Source organism: Trichomonas vaginalis, chromosome VI (assembly GCF_026262505.1).
Source record: "Trichomonas vaginalis G3 chromosome VI, whole genome shotgun sequence".
NCBI classification, from domain to species: domain Eukaryota; phylum Parabasalia; order Trichomonadida; family Trichomonadidae; genus Trichomonas; species Trichomonas vaginalis.
Genome location: NC_067208.1, coordinates 714,445 through 729,809, shown reverse-complemented (window position 1 = coordinate 729,809; position 15,365 = coordinate 714,445). Strand labels below are relative to the sequence as shown.

The window sequence follows — 15,365 nt, the reverse complement described above, 5'->3', positions numbered from 1 at the left end:
TCTGCGGTCCATCTATCAAATATCTGATATATATATATATCAAATTATAAATCGTAAAGACAATGATTTGGAAGCTAAGACTATCAAATGAATAGATTTTTTTTTTAATTTAATTGGATTATGAAAATTTATATGTATAATTCTGAAGGTAGATAGACAAACTATATGTATTGATCTATGGCTGTTGTTTATTATATTTTCGATTGACATACTAGATTTATATATGATAATTGTAATATTGATAAGATTTTATGTAACAACTAATAAAATAAAAGTGGGATACGATATACTGAATCTAAAGCAGTTAAATAATTTACATGAATCTAAATAAATTGCCTTATCTTGCATAGATTTCATCCAAAGGCTTACGATCTTGGTAGTTCCAACATCTGCAGGAATACTATCAGGAAAAACTGTGTTTGCGCCGGTATATCCAATTGCAAAATTCCAATTTATGCCATTTGGACATCCATCGAGAAGGTAATAGGGATAATTTGTGAGAACAAGTCCTCCCCAAGTGCAATTAATTTCTGAATGGTTTGCGAATGTCTTGATTGAATTGAATCCCTCTACAGGGGATAGTTTTTCTCGGGATGATGTAAACTTAGGTTCTTGTAAAGGAAAGTTTGATTGCTGCCAAATATTATATCTTCCAAAAGTTGGATATAATATCAGAAATGTAAATTTTCCATCAGAATCTCTAAATTCATCTGTGATATTAGATATAATTGAATATCTATTTTCATCTAGGTTATATTTAGCCTGAGCGACGCTATCAAAAAATCCTCCTTTATCGACATCATGATAGAATATTTTCAAATACACTTCGCCATTGATCATTCCATATTCGTAAGGTTTTAATTTAAATGTTCTAAGATTGGTCTTTCTTGACGAAGAAGTGAAAAATGAAGAAAAGTAACACGAATTTCGTTTTATACATTAATTTTAATATACAGTTTATTTACTATGAATAGATTTAAGAGTATGGATGAAAATTTCCTTCAGAATTTTGAATAGCTAGTTCAATTGAAATGATAAATGGTTGATTTAAAGGGTAAACACATGATCAAATAGATTTTAAAAACCTTTCATAAAAATTTTGCTTCACAAAAAATCAATTATTTTGGTTAGTAGTTTATAATTTTGTCTTTTTCATAGGTATTTATACAAAATATGATCGAAATAGAGTCAAAATATTTAACTATACGGGCACATATGATGTTTTCCATGCAATTGAAGGAAGATATCGAATTCAGCTATGGGGTGCAGGTGGTTACATTGATCATGTCGATATAAAAAATTGTACTGATACAAATATGAATGGAGGATACGTATCAGGAGTAATATATTTAAATCAATCTCAAGATTTATACGTATATATTGGAGAAGTTGGGAAACTCTCTACTCAATCATTTAATGGAAATGTTAAACAAAATTTGTCATCTCAAACTGGAGGCGGTGCAACCGATATTCGCCTCAAAAAATCAGATGTTTGGTCAGATTTTGAGTCTTTAAAAAGTCGTATTATGGTTGCGGCTGGTGCAGGGAGCGGAGAAAGAATCTGCGGTGGAGATGGGGAGGTCTTGTAGGTATATCTTCAACAGCTGTGTATAAAACAAACGTAACAACTGGTGGTACGCAGATCTCAGGAGGTTTATACGGTTGTCAAACCTTCAGCCCGTATGCATGTGGCGTTTCTGGAAGGTTTGGGATTGGTGGATCAGGAGCTTTCTTGCATGATACAGGGCCAAATGGTGGTGGCGGATATTATGGAGGTGGAGGTATTGCATATGCAGGATCGGCTAGTGGAGGATCGAGCTTTGTGAGTGGTTACGAAGGCTGTGATGCGATTGCTGAAAATTCGACAGAAGATAATATTATTCATACTGGAAAGTCAATTCATTACTCAGGATTGTACTTTTATGATATTGTAATAGCGAATGGACGTGAAGAGATGCCATCACCTATTTCTTCTGGAAGCATGTTTGGCCAGTCATCCAATGGGTGTGCAATAATTACATATCTCGATTATAATTTAATCTGTTCTTGCATTATCAATTCGCATTTTAATATCCAATTAATTACTCCTTTTATTTCAATGATCATATCATAAACGCTAATAATGTAAGAAATATTTCTTAGCAAATCTTCTATTCATAATATAAAGAGAACCTTTAATACTCTTATGCGCATAATTCGGTATTCATGTAGAAATCGGTGGCAACAATAATGCGCAGTGATAAAAATTCGGCCATACATCATAAATCAGTTAGTATGGCTAAGTCGTGTACTGAGGCACTGCGCGCCTCCGTACACCACTTAACCTTAAATATTTACAAAACCAGTAACGTATATTTTACAACACAAACGACAACACTAACTTAACCTTAAATATTTACAAACCGCCAACCACTAATGACTTCATTAATGTAAAAATAAACGTTCTCACTTACAAAAGTATTGCAACTCCTCCCATTGCTGTGCTTCACATAACAGCTCATAATCTTCTGACTCACTTTCTTCTTCATATAGGTCAAAATCACTGTCAAAATAAATGTTAGTAAGTTTTGACAAAGCTAATGAAACACGCTTACCGTTTGTATCATATGCTTGTATAAACTTTCCATTCTTCATTCCTTCATAAACGCTCAAACTAACTTTACCCTTTCTCCCTCGTATCTGATAGAATGTATTTTCACGAGGAACGAAGAACAAATTCTTGAACTCATGACCGTTGTAGTTTGTTATCTCAATAGTTTTCGTCATTTATATAAAAATAAACTTAAAAATTAATGATATCACCACCCTCACACGTATGAAAACATAGCGCAAAAATAAATTTAGGGTAGAAGGGTAGATCTAACCTCATTTCTACCCTCTTTTTTCACCCTGTTGAATTCATTGCTTTATAACTCTCTTCCTTTCTCCAACTCTTCTAACTTCTTCTTAAGTTCAGCAATGTTGTCCTCATGAAGTTTAATCTTCCTTAATATACCTTCTCTATCTAATGGTTGCTTTATCTTTCTAAACTGAACTCTACCATCCTTCATAGTATGAATGTAAAAACCTTCTGGAATAGTTCCTGATTTAATGTATTCTACCAAAAACTTTTGTTTCATTGCTTCAGTGACTTTAGTCGTCATTTCAATCAAATAAAATTTTTAATATTAAATAAAAATAACGTTATTTTTTCAGTAAGGAAACGCAGGAGTTTTACGATTTATTTGAGGAGTAGGTTCTGGTTTAAATGTTGGAGTCGGTTTAGGAGTTGACTTTTGAACAGGAGTTTGTACTTCCATAGGTTCAGGAGTCATTGAAGGTTTTGCTTGTGAAGGTGTTGGAGTTTGTTTAACTTCAGCTACTTCAGTATTATTTACAACATTTGCTTTATTTCTTTTCAACATCATAACTGCTCCTGCTGTAGCTAGCAAACCTAGTGGGAGACCATATTTTATATAAGGACTTGACCAAATGCTATTTTTGACAGGAGCTGGTGGAACACCTAACCTTGGTGAGACTGCTCTTTGCCATTGTGCAGCTCGTAAGAAATATTCAATAGGTGCTCCATAATCGTTTGGTAAAGTTTGTTTCATAGATGGTGAAGGTTCGCGAGAGCTTGATGAAGAACTCATTTATAAGCTTTAAAAATAAACGTTCATCCTTTATTCCTCACTGTCGTCCGTGGCTAAGTTATAGTCATCTAATCTTATTATGGGGATGCCTGACTGTCTTACCTGAATGGCAAAGCAACAATCCCTCATAAATCCAATAAGTGGCTTTGGTACGTTTTCAGTTGCTAGTTCAATAGGTCCTTTAACAGACAATTTGTATGTTATTGGAGCAGTAGATGTTTGACCTTGCTGGAAGCAAAAGTCCACTTCTGTTGGAAAACCACATAAGAAATGTGTGTTGTCATAGCTATCCCATTTATGTTCCACACTACCATCATCCACCAATGACCTCATAACATCTTCATTAAATCCTATCATATCATTGTTTGTATTGCAGGCGTTCGCAACCATTTCATAAAATACAGGTCCATATGATTTTTCAGGTTCTGCAGGCATATTTCCATAAGCTCCCATGGAAAGCTGAAGATATTTAAACTTAGGGTTCTCAAAATTAACATAATAGTTGTCTTTCTTTCTAAATAGTGCCCAAATACTTTTAACATTAATAGGCGTATAAGCTGCTGTAAATGTTGCACTTGAACTATCTGTATTCTTTGAGAATGAACCGTCCATAGGAATCCAATCCATAACTTTAACAGGAAAACATAAAGCCTCGTTTGTATAATGTTCTACAAGTTCTGTATAAATGTTAGGGTCTAAAGAGAATGACTTTGGATGAATGAAACATTCATTAAAATCCATCTTTGTTCGAAATAGTTGCTGGGTTACAGTTGTAATAGTAACTGTTCCACTAGCTTCTACTGCCTTCGTTATCATAGTGAATGGTTCATTCCATGGAACAAATTTATTTGTCGGTGGATTTGAATCTGAAGCAAATGCAACTTTAAGAGTTGGATTGAAAGCAATGATATCATTTACAGATATAGATGTGCATTGTAAGGCGTCGCTACTGAACTTTACTTTAAGCTGAATGTTTCCTGCAAAAGCTGGAATAAATCGAATAGCTTCTAATGGAAGGAATCTTCTAACAGGAATTCTTAAACGAAGCTTAAAATCAAATGATTTTCCTGCTGTAATTGGACCACTAACAATTTGTCCTGTTCTGCATGTTCCCGAATGACTCCATACATCTTCATGTCGAGTCTTTGAGAAAACATCTACTTTCTTTATTTGTTCGGTAGTTTGTGAGTTTGAAGTTATATATGCTTCTTCTCTTGCGTTGTCTTGAGAATATACGATACGACCATTTGCAAGGATTTGATATCCAGCAACTGCATAGAAAGCGTCATCGAAACCAATCCAAAATCCTGGTGGGTTTGTTTTATTGGAACCTGAACCAATTTCTTTATCTACAATAAATTGACCTTCCATTTTATACGTAATGAATGTATTGTAAAGGTCCAACATATTTTCACCAGGAGGTGAGAGATTGAATGTTACCCATGTGTTATCTTTAGCAGTTCCAGGTTGTGATGGAATCTTTGCGTCAGAATATTTTCTATTAGTGTCACCAATTTGAACTGCATTGTCTATGATATCGAAATATGAGCGAATCTGATGAATATGCTCTGCTGGAGTAAATTCGTTTAGCTGTTCGTTCTGCATGTATTTACTTCAGATAAAAATATCTATTTACTTCATTATTCTCACTCTTCTTCTTGGCATTCGTGGTGGAAGTTGTTTCTTGACATTTTCAATGAACTGTACATTCTCTTTTGTCTCAACTTCTTTCACTGGTGGGTCAGGGTTCTTTGACTCGGTTTGTTTTTCAATGAAATTCACGAACTTTGCAATAAGCTCTTGGTTCATTATTGAAAGTACATCTGGCTTCTTTTCTTCTGGTTCTATTGACTTTTCAGTTTGAACAGAAGGTTTTATATGGGCTTCGTGGACTTCACCCTTGCCATACACCTTAATGTTGTCGCTTTCTGCATTCGCTAATGGAACCTTTCTTTTTCTTACGTATATTTTACCATCTTTACTCTGACTTACGTATATTTTACCATCTTTACTCTGACTTACGTAATAGAAAGGATGTTGTATTCCTCTTGCGTCATTTAATATAATAGACTCTCGCTCTGATTTTGACAAGCTCATTTTACATCGGTTAAAGTTTTAATTTTGTTTTTTTATCTGCAGTCAAATGACTCAGACAAGTCCTACGGACAAGACCCAGGGGGTCATAGATGTTGAAGCATTGAAGAAAGAAATTCGCGAGCAAATTTTATCCGAACTGAAGGAACAAAAACAAGAACAAAAGCCAGAGAGACCAAAGAGAAAACTTAGTGAAAAACAACTTGCTGCATTAGCTGCTGGAAGACAAAAGAACCCACGTTTGCTGGCGAAGAAAGCTAGAGAAGAAGCTGAAGCAAAAGCTAAAGAAGCTGAAGCAAAGAAAGAGTAAATGGTTTATTTTTATCCGAATTAAATGTATAGACAAATACCTTTAACTGTTGCGTTCAGTAGTGAAAACCCTGACGTCAAAATAAAGGGGAACAGAGTAACGTTTAAGTTTCCAACAGACTGGATTGTGAACATAAATGAAGAGAAGTACATTGGCATAACATCTATGTATATAACACGTGCTTTCAGAAAGGTTGACTTTATACTTCAAGTCGAGATAGAAAATGACGAACAGTCTTTAAGCGCCCAAAACATTCACATATACAAATACTTTAAAGACGATACAACATTGTTGCAATGTATGATTTCATTTAATGAGATGTTCGAGAAAAAGTTCAACATTGAAGTACAAACTTTACAGCCTTTACGTGAGTTTCTTGCACAACTGAAAGAAGAAGGTAGTCAGCCACAACTTATAGACTTTCATTATGAATTTAATGAAAATGAAGATGGAACTCATGACTGTCAGTTTGTTATATATTCACCATTCAATGAAGTCGCTAAAGAGAAAGAAAATCCATTACGTATAAGATTTCAAATCTCTGAACCCAATGAAGATTTCAAGAATGTTTTCAATTATGATGCAATGCTTCCGAGGAAAAATGAATTTTCAAAGATTGTAACACCTGGCATTTGGGATAGAAAGCAAGCTATATTATATTCAAACTTAAGTAAGGGAGTTGAAAATGAGTTCATTGGTCATACAAGAACTTCACCACTTCCTAACCCTAAATACTATAAATTAACTGGCTTCAATCGTGAGTTTTGGATAGACATGTTCTCCACTCATGACCATAACTGCCCAGTGTTCTTACCTCCAGACCATAAGGACTGTCTCTACATTGAAGCACAACTCTTAAACTCTACCATCGCAGTATTGTAAATGACCACATGGGCTTCGCCCTTGCCGCTAGTTTTATTTTTATCACGAATGACCTCATTGCTGACAAAAATAAATGACCTCATTATTTTTCTCATTCATGACCTCAGAACTTAAGCTTTCTTATGAATGAAGTCTTAGTCTGAATAGAAAAGTTAAACTTCTCTTCAAAGCAAGGTTGACATGACTTACATAAGTCAAATCCAATCTCTTGACCGTCATAAAGTGCTTTGTAAAGTTTCATTAAACTGAACTCAGAGTCTTTGTCATATGTTCCTTGCGGAACCATTAAACCTTTATCTTCATCATAGAAACACTGAACAGAGTCAGGAAACATTTCATTAGCGGTTAAAGCAATAACATCTTGCTTCACGCCTTTCATTCTGCAGTGAAATGCAACTTCATTTAAATCATTCGTGAGTAAGTCTATGTAAGTCTTCTTTCCACAAAATATTGACTTGTATGCTAAACTTTGTTTTCCAGGTGTGATTTCTGCAAAGTCGCTATGAAATTGACCAAGGTTTTTACCAATGAGAACTCTTCCATAACGTTTCTCAAACTCTTCAGCTAAACATGAGATATCTTCATTGTAGAGATGCATACTGTCGGTATCGCTATAAAAGATGTCCATTCCTAAGTCCTCAGCAGTACAGAATACTTCACACATTATTCTCTTCGACATAGATAGAATATTAACACCAAGTGGACAGAAGTTAAAGTGTCTGCAAATGCTTTTCGTTAGCTTGAAAATAGTTTTATCTGAACCATCCAAACCTTCGAACTTCACTATATGGTTGTAGTTTCTGATGGCATATCTTATAGCATCTTTGTCATTTACTATGGTTATTTTTGACTCAATAGGAGATAGAATAGTTTTGCCATAAATACTGTTCAGAATGAGCTTTATATTTTCTTGCAAAGGATTTCCTTCTTTCTTATACTTTAACCTTAACTCAAACAACTTCTTTACTTCATCTCTTATTCTAATATCTCTGTTTCCATCGTAATAGTATCCTTGCAACACTTCACATTTGACACCTTGATATTTTATGAGGTCTTGTAATGTTATATGGTCAACATACATTAAACAGCAAGTGTTTGAACTTCTGGGAACGTTAAGTTCTGGATTTAGTTCAGGGTCACAAACTATTAAAGGAAAGTGTCTATGTATTCCAATCTCTGTTATCTTAATGAGAACAAAGAAGCCAGACATAAACTTTTCACCAATGGGTTCCTTTTGGTCATCATCGAATAAATGTCTCATGAGATACTCTGTGCTTAACATCTCATCCTTCAATACTTTTGGAATTCCTTCTAAAGTATACAATCTTGCAATTGCTGATGGATATAATGAAACAGCGTCGAAGTCAGCAATGAGTTTCTTTTCGCTCTTTTGTTTCATGTTATCTGACAGCATACATCTTCCACCTTGAATGCATCTCGAAATAAATTCTCTTGGTTTATTTGAGAGGTCATATAAATTTCCATTCGGGAAGTACACTCTGTTCTCAAATAATTTGTTAGCAATTGAACAAATACTAACGTAGTCATAAACGTTTAAATCAAATTCTTTCAATATGTCATTGCGGAACTTAACAAAACCTTCTCTTAAAATTCTTACATCTTGTTTGCAATAAAATGTGCTATACTTTTCTAAGTCGAAGTGGTTCTCATCTATTCTGCAACCTTTGATGGAATCTATGTTTTTCATGAATGTATCTGCATCCCGGATAAACTTACATGCTTCAGAAATGACACCAGTTCTGTTGTCATTTGCTAACAAAGTACTGCTGTAGTAGTTATATGGAAATACTTCTTTCGGTCCTGTTTGTAAGTTAAACATAGCAGGAAATAGTTTAAGCTTCTTATTTATAACACTGTAAGAGTCTTTTATAATAATTGTCCTTCCTTTATATAAGCCAGTTATTTGCATTGTTCGTGAACCTTTAATGATGGGAGTTCCTTTCACTTCTGTCATGTGTCTTAAGATGAAGTTTATATCATAACTGAGGTTATGGAAATATATTAAACTCTTGTCAGGAAGTCGTTCCAAAAATTCTGTTGCACAGTTTTGACCCCAAATGCTTTCACTCACTGAACCATCTTCACTGTCGTAACATATGTTAAAAGCTTTATGAAAGCCATCGGTACTACACTCAAAGTCAGCAAAGAAAACGTGCTCAGGAATGAACTTGCACTTATTTTTATTTACTTCTTTTGACTCGGCTTTCTTCTTCAGTTGTACACAATACTTTGGAGCATATGTCAAATCTTTAAATGGTGCAAGGTTCTGTTTATATAAGTCAGTCGTATATGTGAAAAGTTCTCCATAAGAAATAGGTTCGAATATTTGCACTCCCACAATGTTTTCATAACATCCATAGCGGTGTAGTTCTATCCATGCGAACTACATATTTATCTTCTCTCTTTGTATAAATCTTCATCTGTTTCTCAATGTTCATTCACCACACAGCTTTGAGAATTTCTATATAGTTGCGAATGAAATATGTTGTCATTGGTAATCTTTCGTTTAGCATGTAGTGGTCTTCAACAAGAAGTAAGTCAATAGTTCTAACAGTTTCACATTCTTTTGGTATGTATCTCTTTATTTCATTATGTCTTGAGTCATTGAAATAACCAATGGTAACATTAAATGCTATACCTGTTGCGTCAGAAATTTTCTTGTACTTTACTTTGAGGAAAGTCTCTAACACGAATGACTTCTCTCATGTGGTCAATAGTTTCTTCATTTACTCCAGCCTGAATGCAAGCATAAACGAAACAATTGTCCTCTGTCATAAGTGTTGCAGTTCTTTTGTTCAGTTCATTGAAGATTTGGTAGCGTTCAAGATTTATAGGTAATGTGCAAAGATACTTCCAGAACTGACCGCTTCTCTTCTTATAAAACTTCTTTTCACCATTATCTTTCCAAAAGCTTTCTATAAGTGCTGGGTTTCCTGTTTGCTTAAGAGCTTCCAAAATGGCTTTCTGGTCATTTGTCAGTGTGCTTTCATCTCTATATGGTCTTTTTTTTTGGTTTGCCTTTCTTTACATCTGACATCGTTAAGCCTTCATATTCTGTTAAATCATACATCTTTATTTCAGTAAGATTCTTTATGTTTGTCAAGAAGAAGTCATAGTGCATTTCAACAATACCTGCAGCATTTGCTTCTATCTCTGATATAAAGTTCTCCTTCAAGAGCTGATGTAGTAATGTTCCAATATTATTGAGGTTTAACGTAGAACATTCATACTTTCCACCAAGTTTATAACATACCATCCATCTCTGTTGTGAGTTTATTTTAATTTTCTCTAAGAGTCTCATGAAAACCTTACCGAAATGTTTGTGTAAGTAGTCTCTGTTTGGTTCATCTAAAGCTTCGATGTTAAAGTCAATGAGTCTATTGCCTGACTTCACATTTCTCTTCCTATTCTCTTCATCTTTCTTTAACCATCTCTCACCTTCTTTTGGTTTGTCGTCAATGGAACGAATGACATCGTTAGCTTTACGAACTTGTTCTATAGCTCTTTTAAACATCTCTCTTCTCTGTTGTTTCAGTGTGTCATCTCTCTTTCGTGTTTCACCAACGTTTGAGTTCGTAAGTTCAAACATCTCTTGACGAACATCATGAGAAAGAGCTTTACGAGTATGACCAACGTTCGCATTTGTTATGTCAAACATCTCACGCCTTACTTCATGAGGTACTGAAACGTCTATGATATAAGTCAATAGCAACGTCATTTAAAGGAATGCTCTTGCATTTATGAACTCATGAATTCTATCATAAGTTATTTCACCATTGTAGTCATTGAGGATGTCAGCGAGTGCCTTTTTTTGTTGCGTAATGCTTTTGCAACATCTATATTAGCTTCTGTAAGAAGTTGTTTTATTTCCGAGTGTTCTAACTTAGACAACTTCCGATACATCTTTAGTAGGAAATAAAAAAATTTCTTAGAAAAAAATTAGCTTAGATTTTTTAAGGCTAGTTTAAAATATTTCGAACTTTTTATTTTAATGAAACACATGCAAGATTGCAAGTTCTTTTCATACAATGCTCTCGCTACTGCCATCAAGAATGAGTTCAATGGTGCTTCAAACGTTAATGTTATCTTTAACAAGAAGTTTGTGAAAGAATCTAAGTTTGGTCAGTATGTCAGACCATTAGCTATCGTCATTGACCGCAAACGTATATACTTCACAAGAGTTAGCAGTAGTTTTGAAACAAAAGAGTTTCTTCGTGAATGTCAAAGATACTCATTATACTGTTATAAAGAACTCTAATATTGACTTCTTCAGTATTGCTTTAAATCTTTCCGAACAGAAAGAATATAAGAAAGGTGAAACAAATGTGAAATATTATCCTTCATCTCTGAAGACAATAACGAACAAAGATGTTATACAGAAATTCTTACCAAAGGTTGAAGAAGCTTCTATTGACATTGACGAAGGAAGTGAAATGGTTGAAGAAATAGACCCTGAAGCTATTTAAGCAAAAATATATTTTTGAAGAACTGATGGTGTTACCATGTTACCATGTGCTACCAGGTTATTTAACTTCTTTTAAAAATGATGACAACATGACATTTTGACAACAGTCCAGGAAATAAATTTTATCGTTAATGTTTACGTTAATGTTTTTCATTGAAATCGGTAAGTTTTCATTAACTTTTTCATTAAATTATGGCATTCCAAACGGGAACCGCGGTTGGTTACCATGGATTTCCGTCACCGGTCACATTTTAAAGATTTTTAAAGCCTTATAAAAATATGCTTTGTAAATCATTTTTTGTAAATCGGCAAAAATTTGGTAATTTTCTTCAACTAATAAATCTGCGAATAGCATTTATAATACAAGAACAATCTTTTAAAATGCGTTTGATTCATTTTTGTATAATTTCATATAGGCACATATATTCTTCCGGGACTTTCCGTGATTTTACCGTAAAATCATTAGTTTACACCAATTTTTCCGTATTTTGAATAGTTTACTGCACTTTTTCCGTAAAATTGAGTTACGGGAATCCGCAAAATTACCGGACCTCATTTTTCATAGAATATAATAATAATATTTGATAAAAAGATATATTATTTATATTTTTGATTTTTGAATTACGGAAAAAGTGAATTGATAACTTGATTTTTTTATATGGTTAATTTTTCAAATGATATTATGAAGATCTAAAATATTAAAAGTAAAAAATTGAATTACGGAAAAAGTGAGGTCAAAAGTGAAATAAATTTGCAGAACAATTTTCATTGAAATAAGCTTTATTTTTCATTATTAATAACAATGCTGTAATAAACAGAAATTCATCAAAAGTGACAGCTCTCAATTTTTTGACATTTGTAAATTCTAAATTGAATGAGAAAAATGAAATAATACTAAGCATAATACAATATTCTAGATTTAATTATAATTAGGAAAAAGTTAGTTTTGAGAGTACTTTTCATAGGCATATAGAATGAAATCTTCTGAAAAATAATATCATATAAACTCATATTATTTTCTAATATATAACTATTTTATATAAAAATCAAATTCAATGATCTTAAAAGCGAAGGATAAACCTCAAAATTTACGAATATAATGAGTGGGAATATAATGCTTATCTATCATAAAACCATATGAAATATCAATTTTTGCTTTACGCCTAATTTTTGACGACAATTAGCAAAAAATGTTAAATGTTAACACTCACTCATCATTTGAATATGAAAAATAAAATTGACTTTGATTAAATGTTTTTATTTATCATGCAATTCTTCTTGCGACCAAAGATTTGAATAAAATTTCAAAAAATAAGATAGCTTAAAAAATAATATACGGTAGTGTTTACTAATAGATGAATAGTATATAAATTCTATTAAAATGGATTTGATCCAAAAAAATATATAAAATTTGATCATAAATAAAATCGTTTTAAATTACTTCTTCATTTCAATTATAACAATTATTTTTGGTTTTATAGTTTTTAAAGCTCATGTGGTTTTTTAACCACAGAATACTTATGTGCTGTAGCAAGCTTGCAATCCAAAGCTCACGTTAGACAACAAGAGTCATGAAGTCTCATACTAAGGGATATCCAACATATATTTTAATAATCTAATGTTTGTGACAAATATTCAACATAAAATTAAGTTTTCGTTTCGTTACAAGGCATTCATACTTTGGAGATATCATATTTAATGTACAGAAAAGTTAATATTAAACAATACATGCTAAAGAATTAATAAATAAGATAATAAAATAAATTTATACGTAATTACTTTCATTTAATATGCTTTATGCTGTATAATATTGATTAAGAGGCATCAAAAGGTTCCATAATCTGCTTTTATAGGCAAGATTTTTGATAAAAATTTAAAATTTTGAAAAATGATGAGAAAAGGAAAAAAAAGGTAAATGAGAGCAAGAGGAGGGAAAAAAAGAAAAAGAAAAGGAAGGGAAGGGAAAAATAAAAGAAAGAAGGACATATAAAAATTTAGATGCGCATTCTTAATGCCGAGGCGGCTTGCCGCCGAGGCGCGATTTTTTTAGGCCTCTACGGTAACCCGGCAATGTTTTTTTAAATCTTGTACAGCCCTACATTAAATTTTGTCAAAGTGCAAATCTTCACTTCGTCAAAAAGTTAATGTTTTTCATTAAATTTTGTCAAAGTGCAAATCTTCACTTCGTCAAAAAAGTTAATGTTTTTCATTAAATTTTGTCAAAGTGCAAATCTTCACTTCGTCAAAAAGTTAATGTTTTTCATTAAATTTTGTCAAAGTGCAAATCTTCACTTCGTCAAAAAGTTAATGTTTTTCATTGAAATCGGTAAGTTTTCATTCTTCCTCTTTGAAGTTATCGAAATATTCTGTTATTTTTTCCTTCAGTAATGGTAAGTCTTCTTTGAAGGTAAGTATTGTGCAACCTTTGATGTCATAGTGTGTTTGAGGAAGAGTATTTTTGACAATTTCCTTTATTTGCTCATTCGGTGTCATTGAAATCGGTAAGTTTTCACGATAGAACCAGTTTCTGTCAGATTTATATATTTTAGCAAGGTCGTAAAAGCTTTTGTTGTTTCTTCTGACTAAATGCAACATAACCATATCTTTATCTTCTTCTTTCTCCAACTCTTCAGTATATATCATATACTTATAACTCTTTTCCTTTCCTTTTGGTACTGAACGCGGTATTCTTTTCTGTATGCTTTTGTCTTTGGATTCAATGACTTCATCTTTTGCTTGAAGTTTCTTTTCCATCTCTCCACGTTCTGCTTTATATAGTTCATCTAACATCATGAAAATATAACAAGCATAACGAGGTGAAGCCCACATTGCTACAGCGTTTACTAAAAGTCTATGAACATAATAACCTTTCAAACCAGGAGCCAAATTCTTGCGATTTTCGTACGGAATCTCTTCTCTCGGTTTTCCGAGGGAAGCAATCATATGAGGAAATTCTTCTAAAAGTTCTTTTGTCTGTTGGTTTTCAAACCAATGATATGCTTGCTTTGTAGAACGAAGAGCATTCATTATACTTTGCATTTGGTACATGTCATCTTTGACCGAACGAATGAGGCGAAGTTGTTTGTTATATTGTATGTATTCGTATTCTTCATTTATGGCTTCATGAACGATAGCAGTTGTTGTGTTCTCTAATGTTGACATTACTGTCTTTACATACAAAATAAAAAAATAAATAAAAATAAAACTAACTTTATTTTTCTGTGTTAAAGAAATGTTAAAAATTCAGGGTTACATATGTGAAAAGAAGTCACGAACAAATGAAGGTCATAAGATTCAGCACATAATTCTGAATTGAATGGTGTGTCATACATGTCAAACCGTCAAGAATTGAAGGAGATACGAGGCTATAAAGATTTTGGATATTTTCTGACACACACCCCGAGGGAAAAGTGACAAAACACAACGATAGAAAAGTGACAAAATGAGAGAAAGTTGTCCCCCGACCAAAATGCAATCATGTTGAAAAGTGACATTTGTAAAGTTGGACGATAGGATTTCCTGAAAAAGTGCAAGACTTGTCTTGAATCAGGACAAGATTTGTCTTGAAAAAATACAAGACTTGTTCTGAAAAAGTGCAAGACTTGTCTTGAATCAGGACAAGATTTGTCTTGAAAAAATACAAGACTTGTTCTGAAAAAATACAAGACTTGTCTTGAATCAGGACAATTGTTCTCAAATTTGAGAACTTTACAAGAAAAACTGACTAAAAAGTGCAAGTCTTGTTCTGAATCAGGACAAGATTTGTCTTGAAAAAATACAAGACTTGTTCTGAAAAAATACAAGACTTGTCTTGAATCAGGACAAAACTTTACAAAATGTAAACTTTACATAACCGTTTCTATCGTACATGATATTTAGTTGACATTGTAAACTATCTTCATGTAAAGTATGGCGGTTTGAAACCGTCGGGAACCTTCACTTTTTTGACGAACTTTCCGCA

The 15,365-nt window shown here is 33.0% G+C and overlaps 12 protein-coding genes and 3 pseudogenes across 15 annotated transcripts, besides 3 other annotated features; 3 read left to right on the top strand and 12 right to left on the bottom strand.

Moving 5' to 3' along the window:
* Window positions 1-197: 197 nt before the first annotated feature.
* On the bottom strand, window positions 198-929 carry TVAGG3_0780290 (uncharacterized protein; the record flags this gene model as incomplete). The annotated part of the gene is made up of 1 exon (XM_001293117.1): window positions 250-840. The coding sequence occupies one exon, from the start codon at window positions 838-840 to the stop codon at window positions 250-252; it is 591 nt and encodes a 196-aa protein (XP_001293118.1).
* A 1,403-nt stretch (window positions 930-2,332) lies between these two features.
* Window positions 2,333-15,365: part of a mobile genetic element that runs on past the window's edge.
* On the bottom strand, window positions 2,446-2,766 carry TVAGG3_0780280 (uncharacterized protein; the record flags this gene model as incomplete). The annotated part of the gene is made up of 1 exon (XM_001286926.1): window positions 2,446-2,766. One exon carries the CDS (start codon window positions 2,764-2,766, stop codon window positions 2,446-2,448), a length of 321 nt encoding a protein of 106 aa, XP_001286927.1.
* TVAGG3_0780270 (uncharacterized protein) lies at window positions 2,907-3,143 on the bottom strand (the record flags this gene model as incomplete). Its single annotated transcript, XM_051246287.1, has 1 exon — window positions 2,907-3,143. The coding sequence occupies one exon, from the start codon at window positions 3,141-3,143 to the stop codon at window positions 2,907-2,909; it is 237 nt and encodes a 78-aa protein (XP_051081762.1).
* Window positions 3,192-3,632, bottom strand: TVAGG3_0780260 (repellent protein 1 family; the record flags this gene model as incomplete). Its single annotated transcript, XM_051246286.1, has 1 exon — window positions 3,192-3,632. The coding sequence occupies one exon, from the start codon at window positions 3,630-3,632 to the stop codon at window positions 3,192-3,194; it is 441 nt and encodes a 146-aa protein (XP_051081761.1).
* On the bottom strand, window positions 3,663-4,448 carry TVAGG3_0780250 (uncharacterized protein; the record flags this gene model as incomplete). Its single annotated transcript, XM_051246285.1, has 1 exon — window positions 3,663-4,448. The coding sequence occupies one exon, from the start codon at window positions 4,446-4,448 to the stop codon at window positions 3,663-3,665; it is 786 nt and encodes a 261-aa protein (XP_051081760.1).
* Window positions 4,698-5,237, bottom strand: TVAGG3_0780240 (uncharacterized protein; the record flags this gene model as incomplete). The annotated part of the gene is made up of 1 exon (XM_051246284.1): window positions 4,698-5,237. A coding segment is annotated over one exon (540 nt), but the record flags the coding sequence as incomplete, so codon positions are not given.
* TVAGG3_0780230 (uncharacterized protein) lies at window positions 5,265-5,729 on the bottom strand (the record flags this gene model as incomplete). Its single annotated transcript, XM_051246283.1, has 1 exon — window positions 5,265-5,729. The coding sequence occupies one exon, from the start codon at window positions 5,727-5,729 to the stop codon at window positions 5,265-5,267; it is 465 nt and encodes a 154-aa protein (XP_051081758.1).
* Window positions 5,776-6,036, top strand: TVAGG3_0780220 (uncharacterized protein; the record flags this gene model as incomplete). The annotated part of the gene is made up of 1 exon (XM_051246282.1): window positions 5,776-6,036. One exon carries the CDS (start codon window positions 5,776-5,778, stop codon window positions 6,034-6,036), a length of 261 nt encoding a protein of 86 aa, XP_051081757.1.
* TVAGG3_0780210 (uncharacterized protein) lies at window positions 6,355-6,918 on the top strand (the record flags this gene model as incomplete). Its single annotated transcript, XM_001279503.2, has 1 exon — window positions 6,355-6,918. The coding sequence occupies one exon, from the start codon at window positions 6,355-6,357 to the stop codon at window positions 6,916-6,918; it is 564 nt and encodes a 187-aa protein (XP_001279504.1).
* On the bottom strand, window positions 7,022-7,297 carry TVAGG3_0780200 (organellar and viral DNA polymerase type B; the record flags this gene model as incomplete). Its single annotated transcript, XM_051246281.1, has 1 exon — window positions 7,022-7,297. One exon carries the CDS (start codon window positions 7,295-7,297, stop codon window positions 7,022-7,024), a length of 276 nt encoding a protein of 91 aa, XP_051081756.1.
* On the bottom strand, window positions 8,030-8,893 carry TVAGG3_0780190 (organellar and viral DNA polymerase type B; the record flags this gene model as incomplete). The annotated part of the gene is made up of 1 exon (XM_051246280.1): window positions 8,030-8,893. A coding segment is annotated over one exon (864 nt), but the record flags the coding sequence as incomplete, so codon positions are not given.
* On the bottom strand, window positions 9,128-9,714 carry TVAGG3_0780180 (annotated as a pseudogene). The gene has a single exon. A coding segment is annotated over exon 1 (587 nt).
* TVAGG3_0780170 lies at window positions 9,969-10,842 on the bottom strand (annotated as a pseudogene). Its single transcript has one exon. A coding segment is annotated over exon 1 (874 nt).
* Window positions 10,931-11,405, top strand: TVAGG3_0780160 (annotated as a pseudogene). Its single transcript has one exon. A coding segment is annotated over exon 1 (475 nt).
* Window positions 12,213-12,249: a mobile genetic element.
* Window positions 13,311-13,502: a mobile genetic element.
* Window positions 13,739-14,431, bottom strand: TVAGG3_0780130 (KilA, N-terminal/APSES-type HTH, DNA-binding family; the record flags this gene model as incomplete). Its single annotated transcript, XM_051246279.1, has 1 exon — window positions 13,739-14,431. The coding sequence occupies one exon, from the start codon at window positions 14,429-14,431 to the stop codon at window positions 13,739-13,741; it is 693 nt and encodes a 230-aa protein (XP_051081754.1).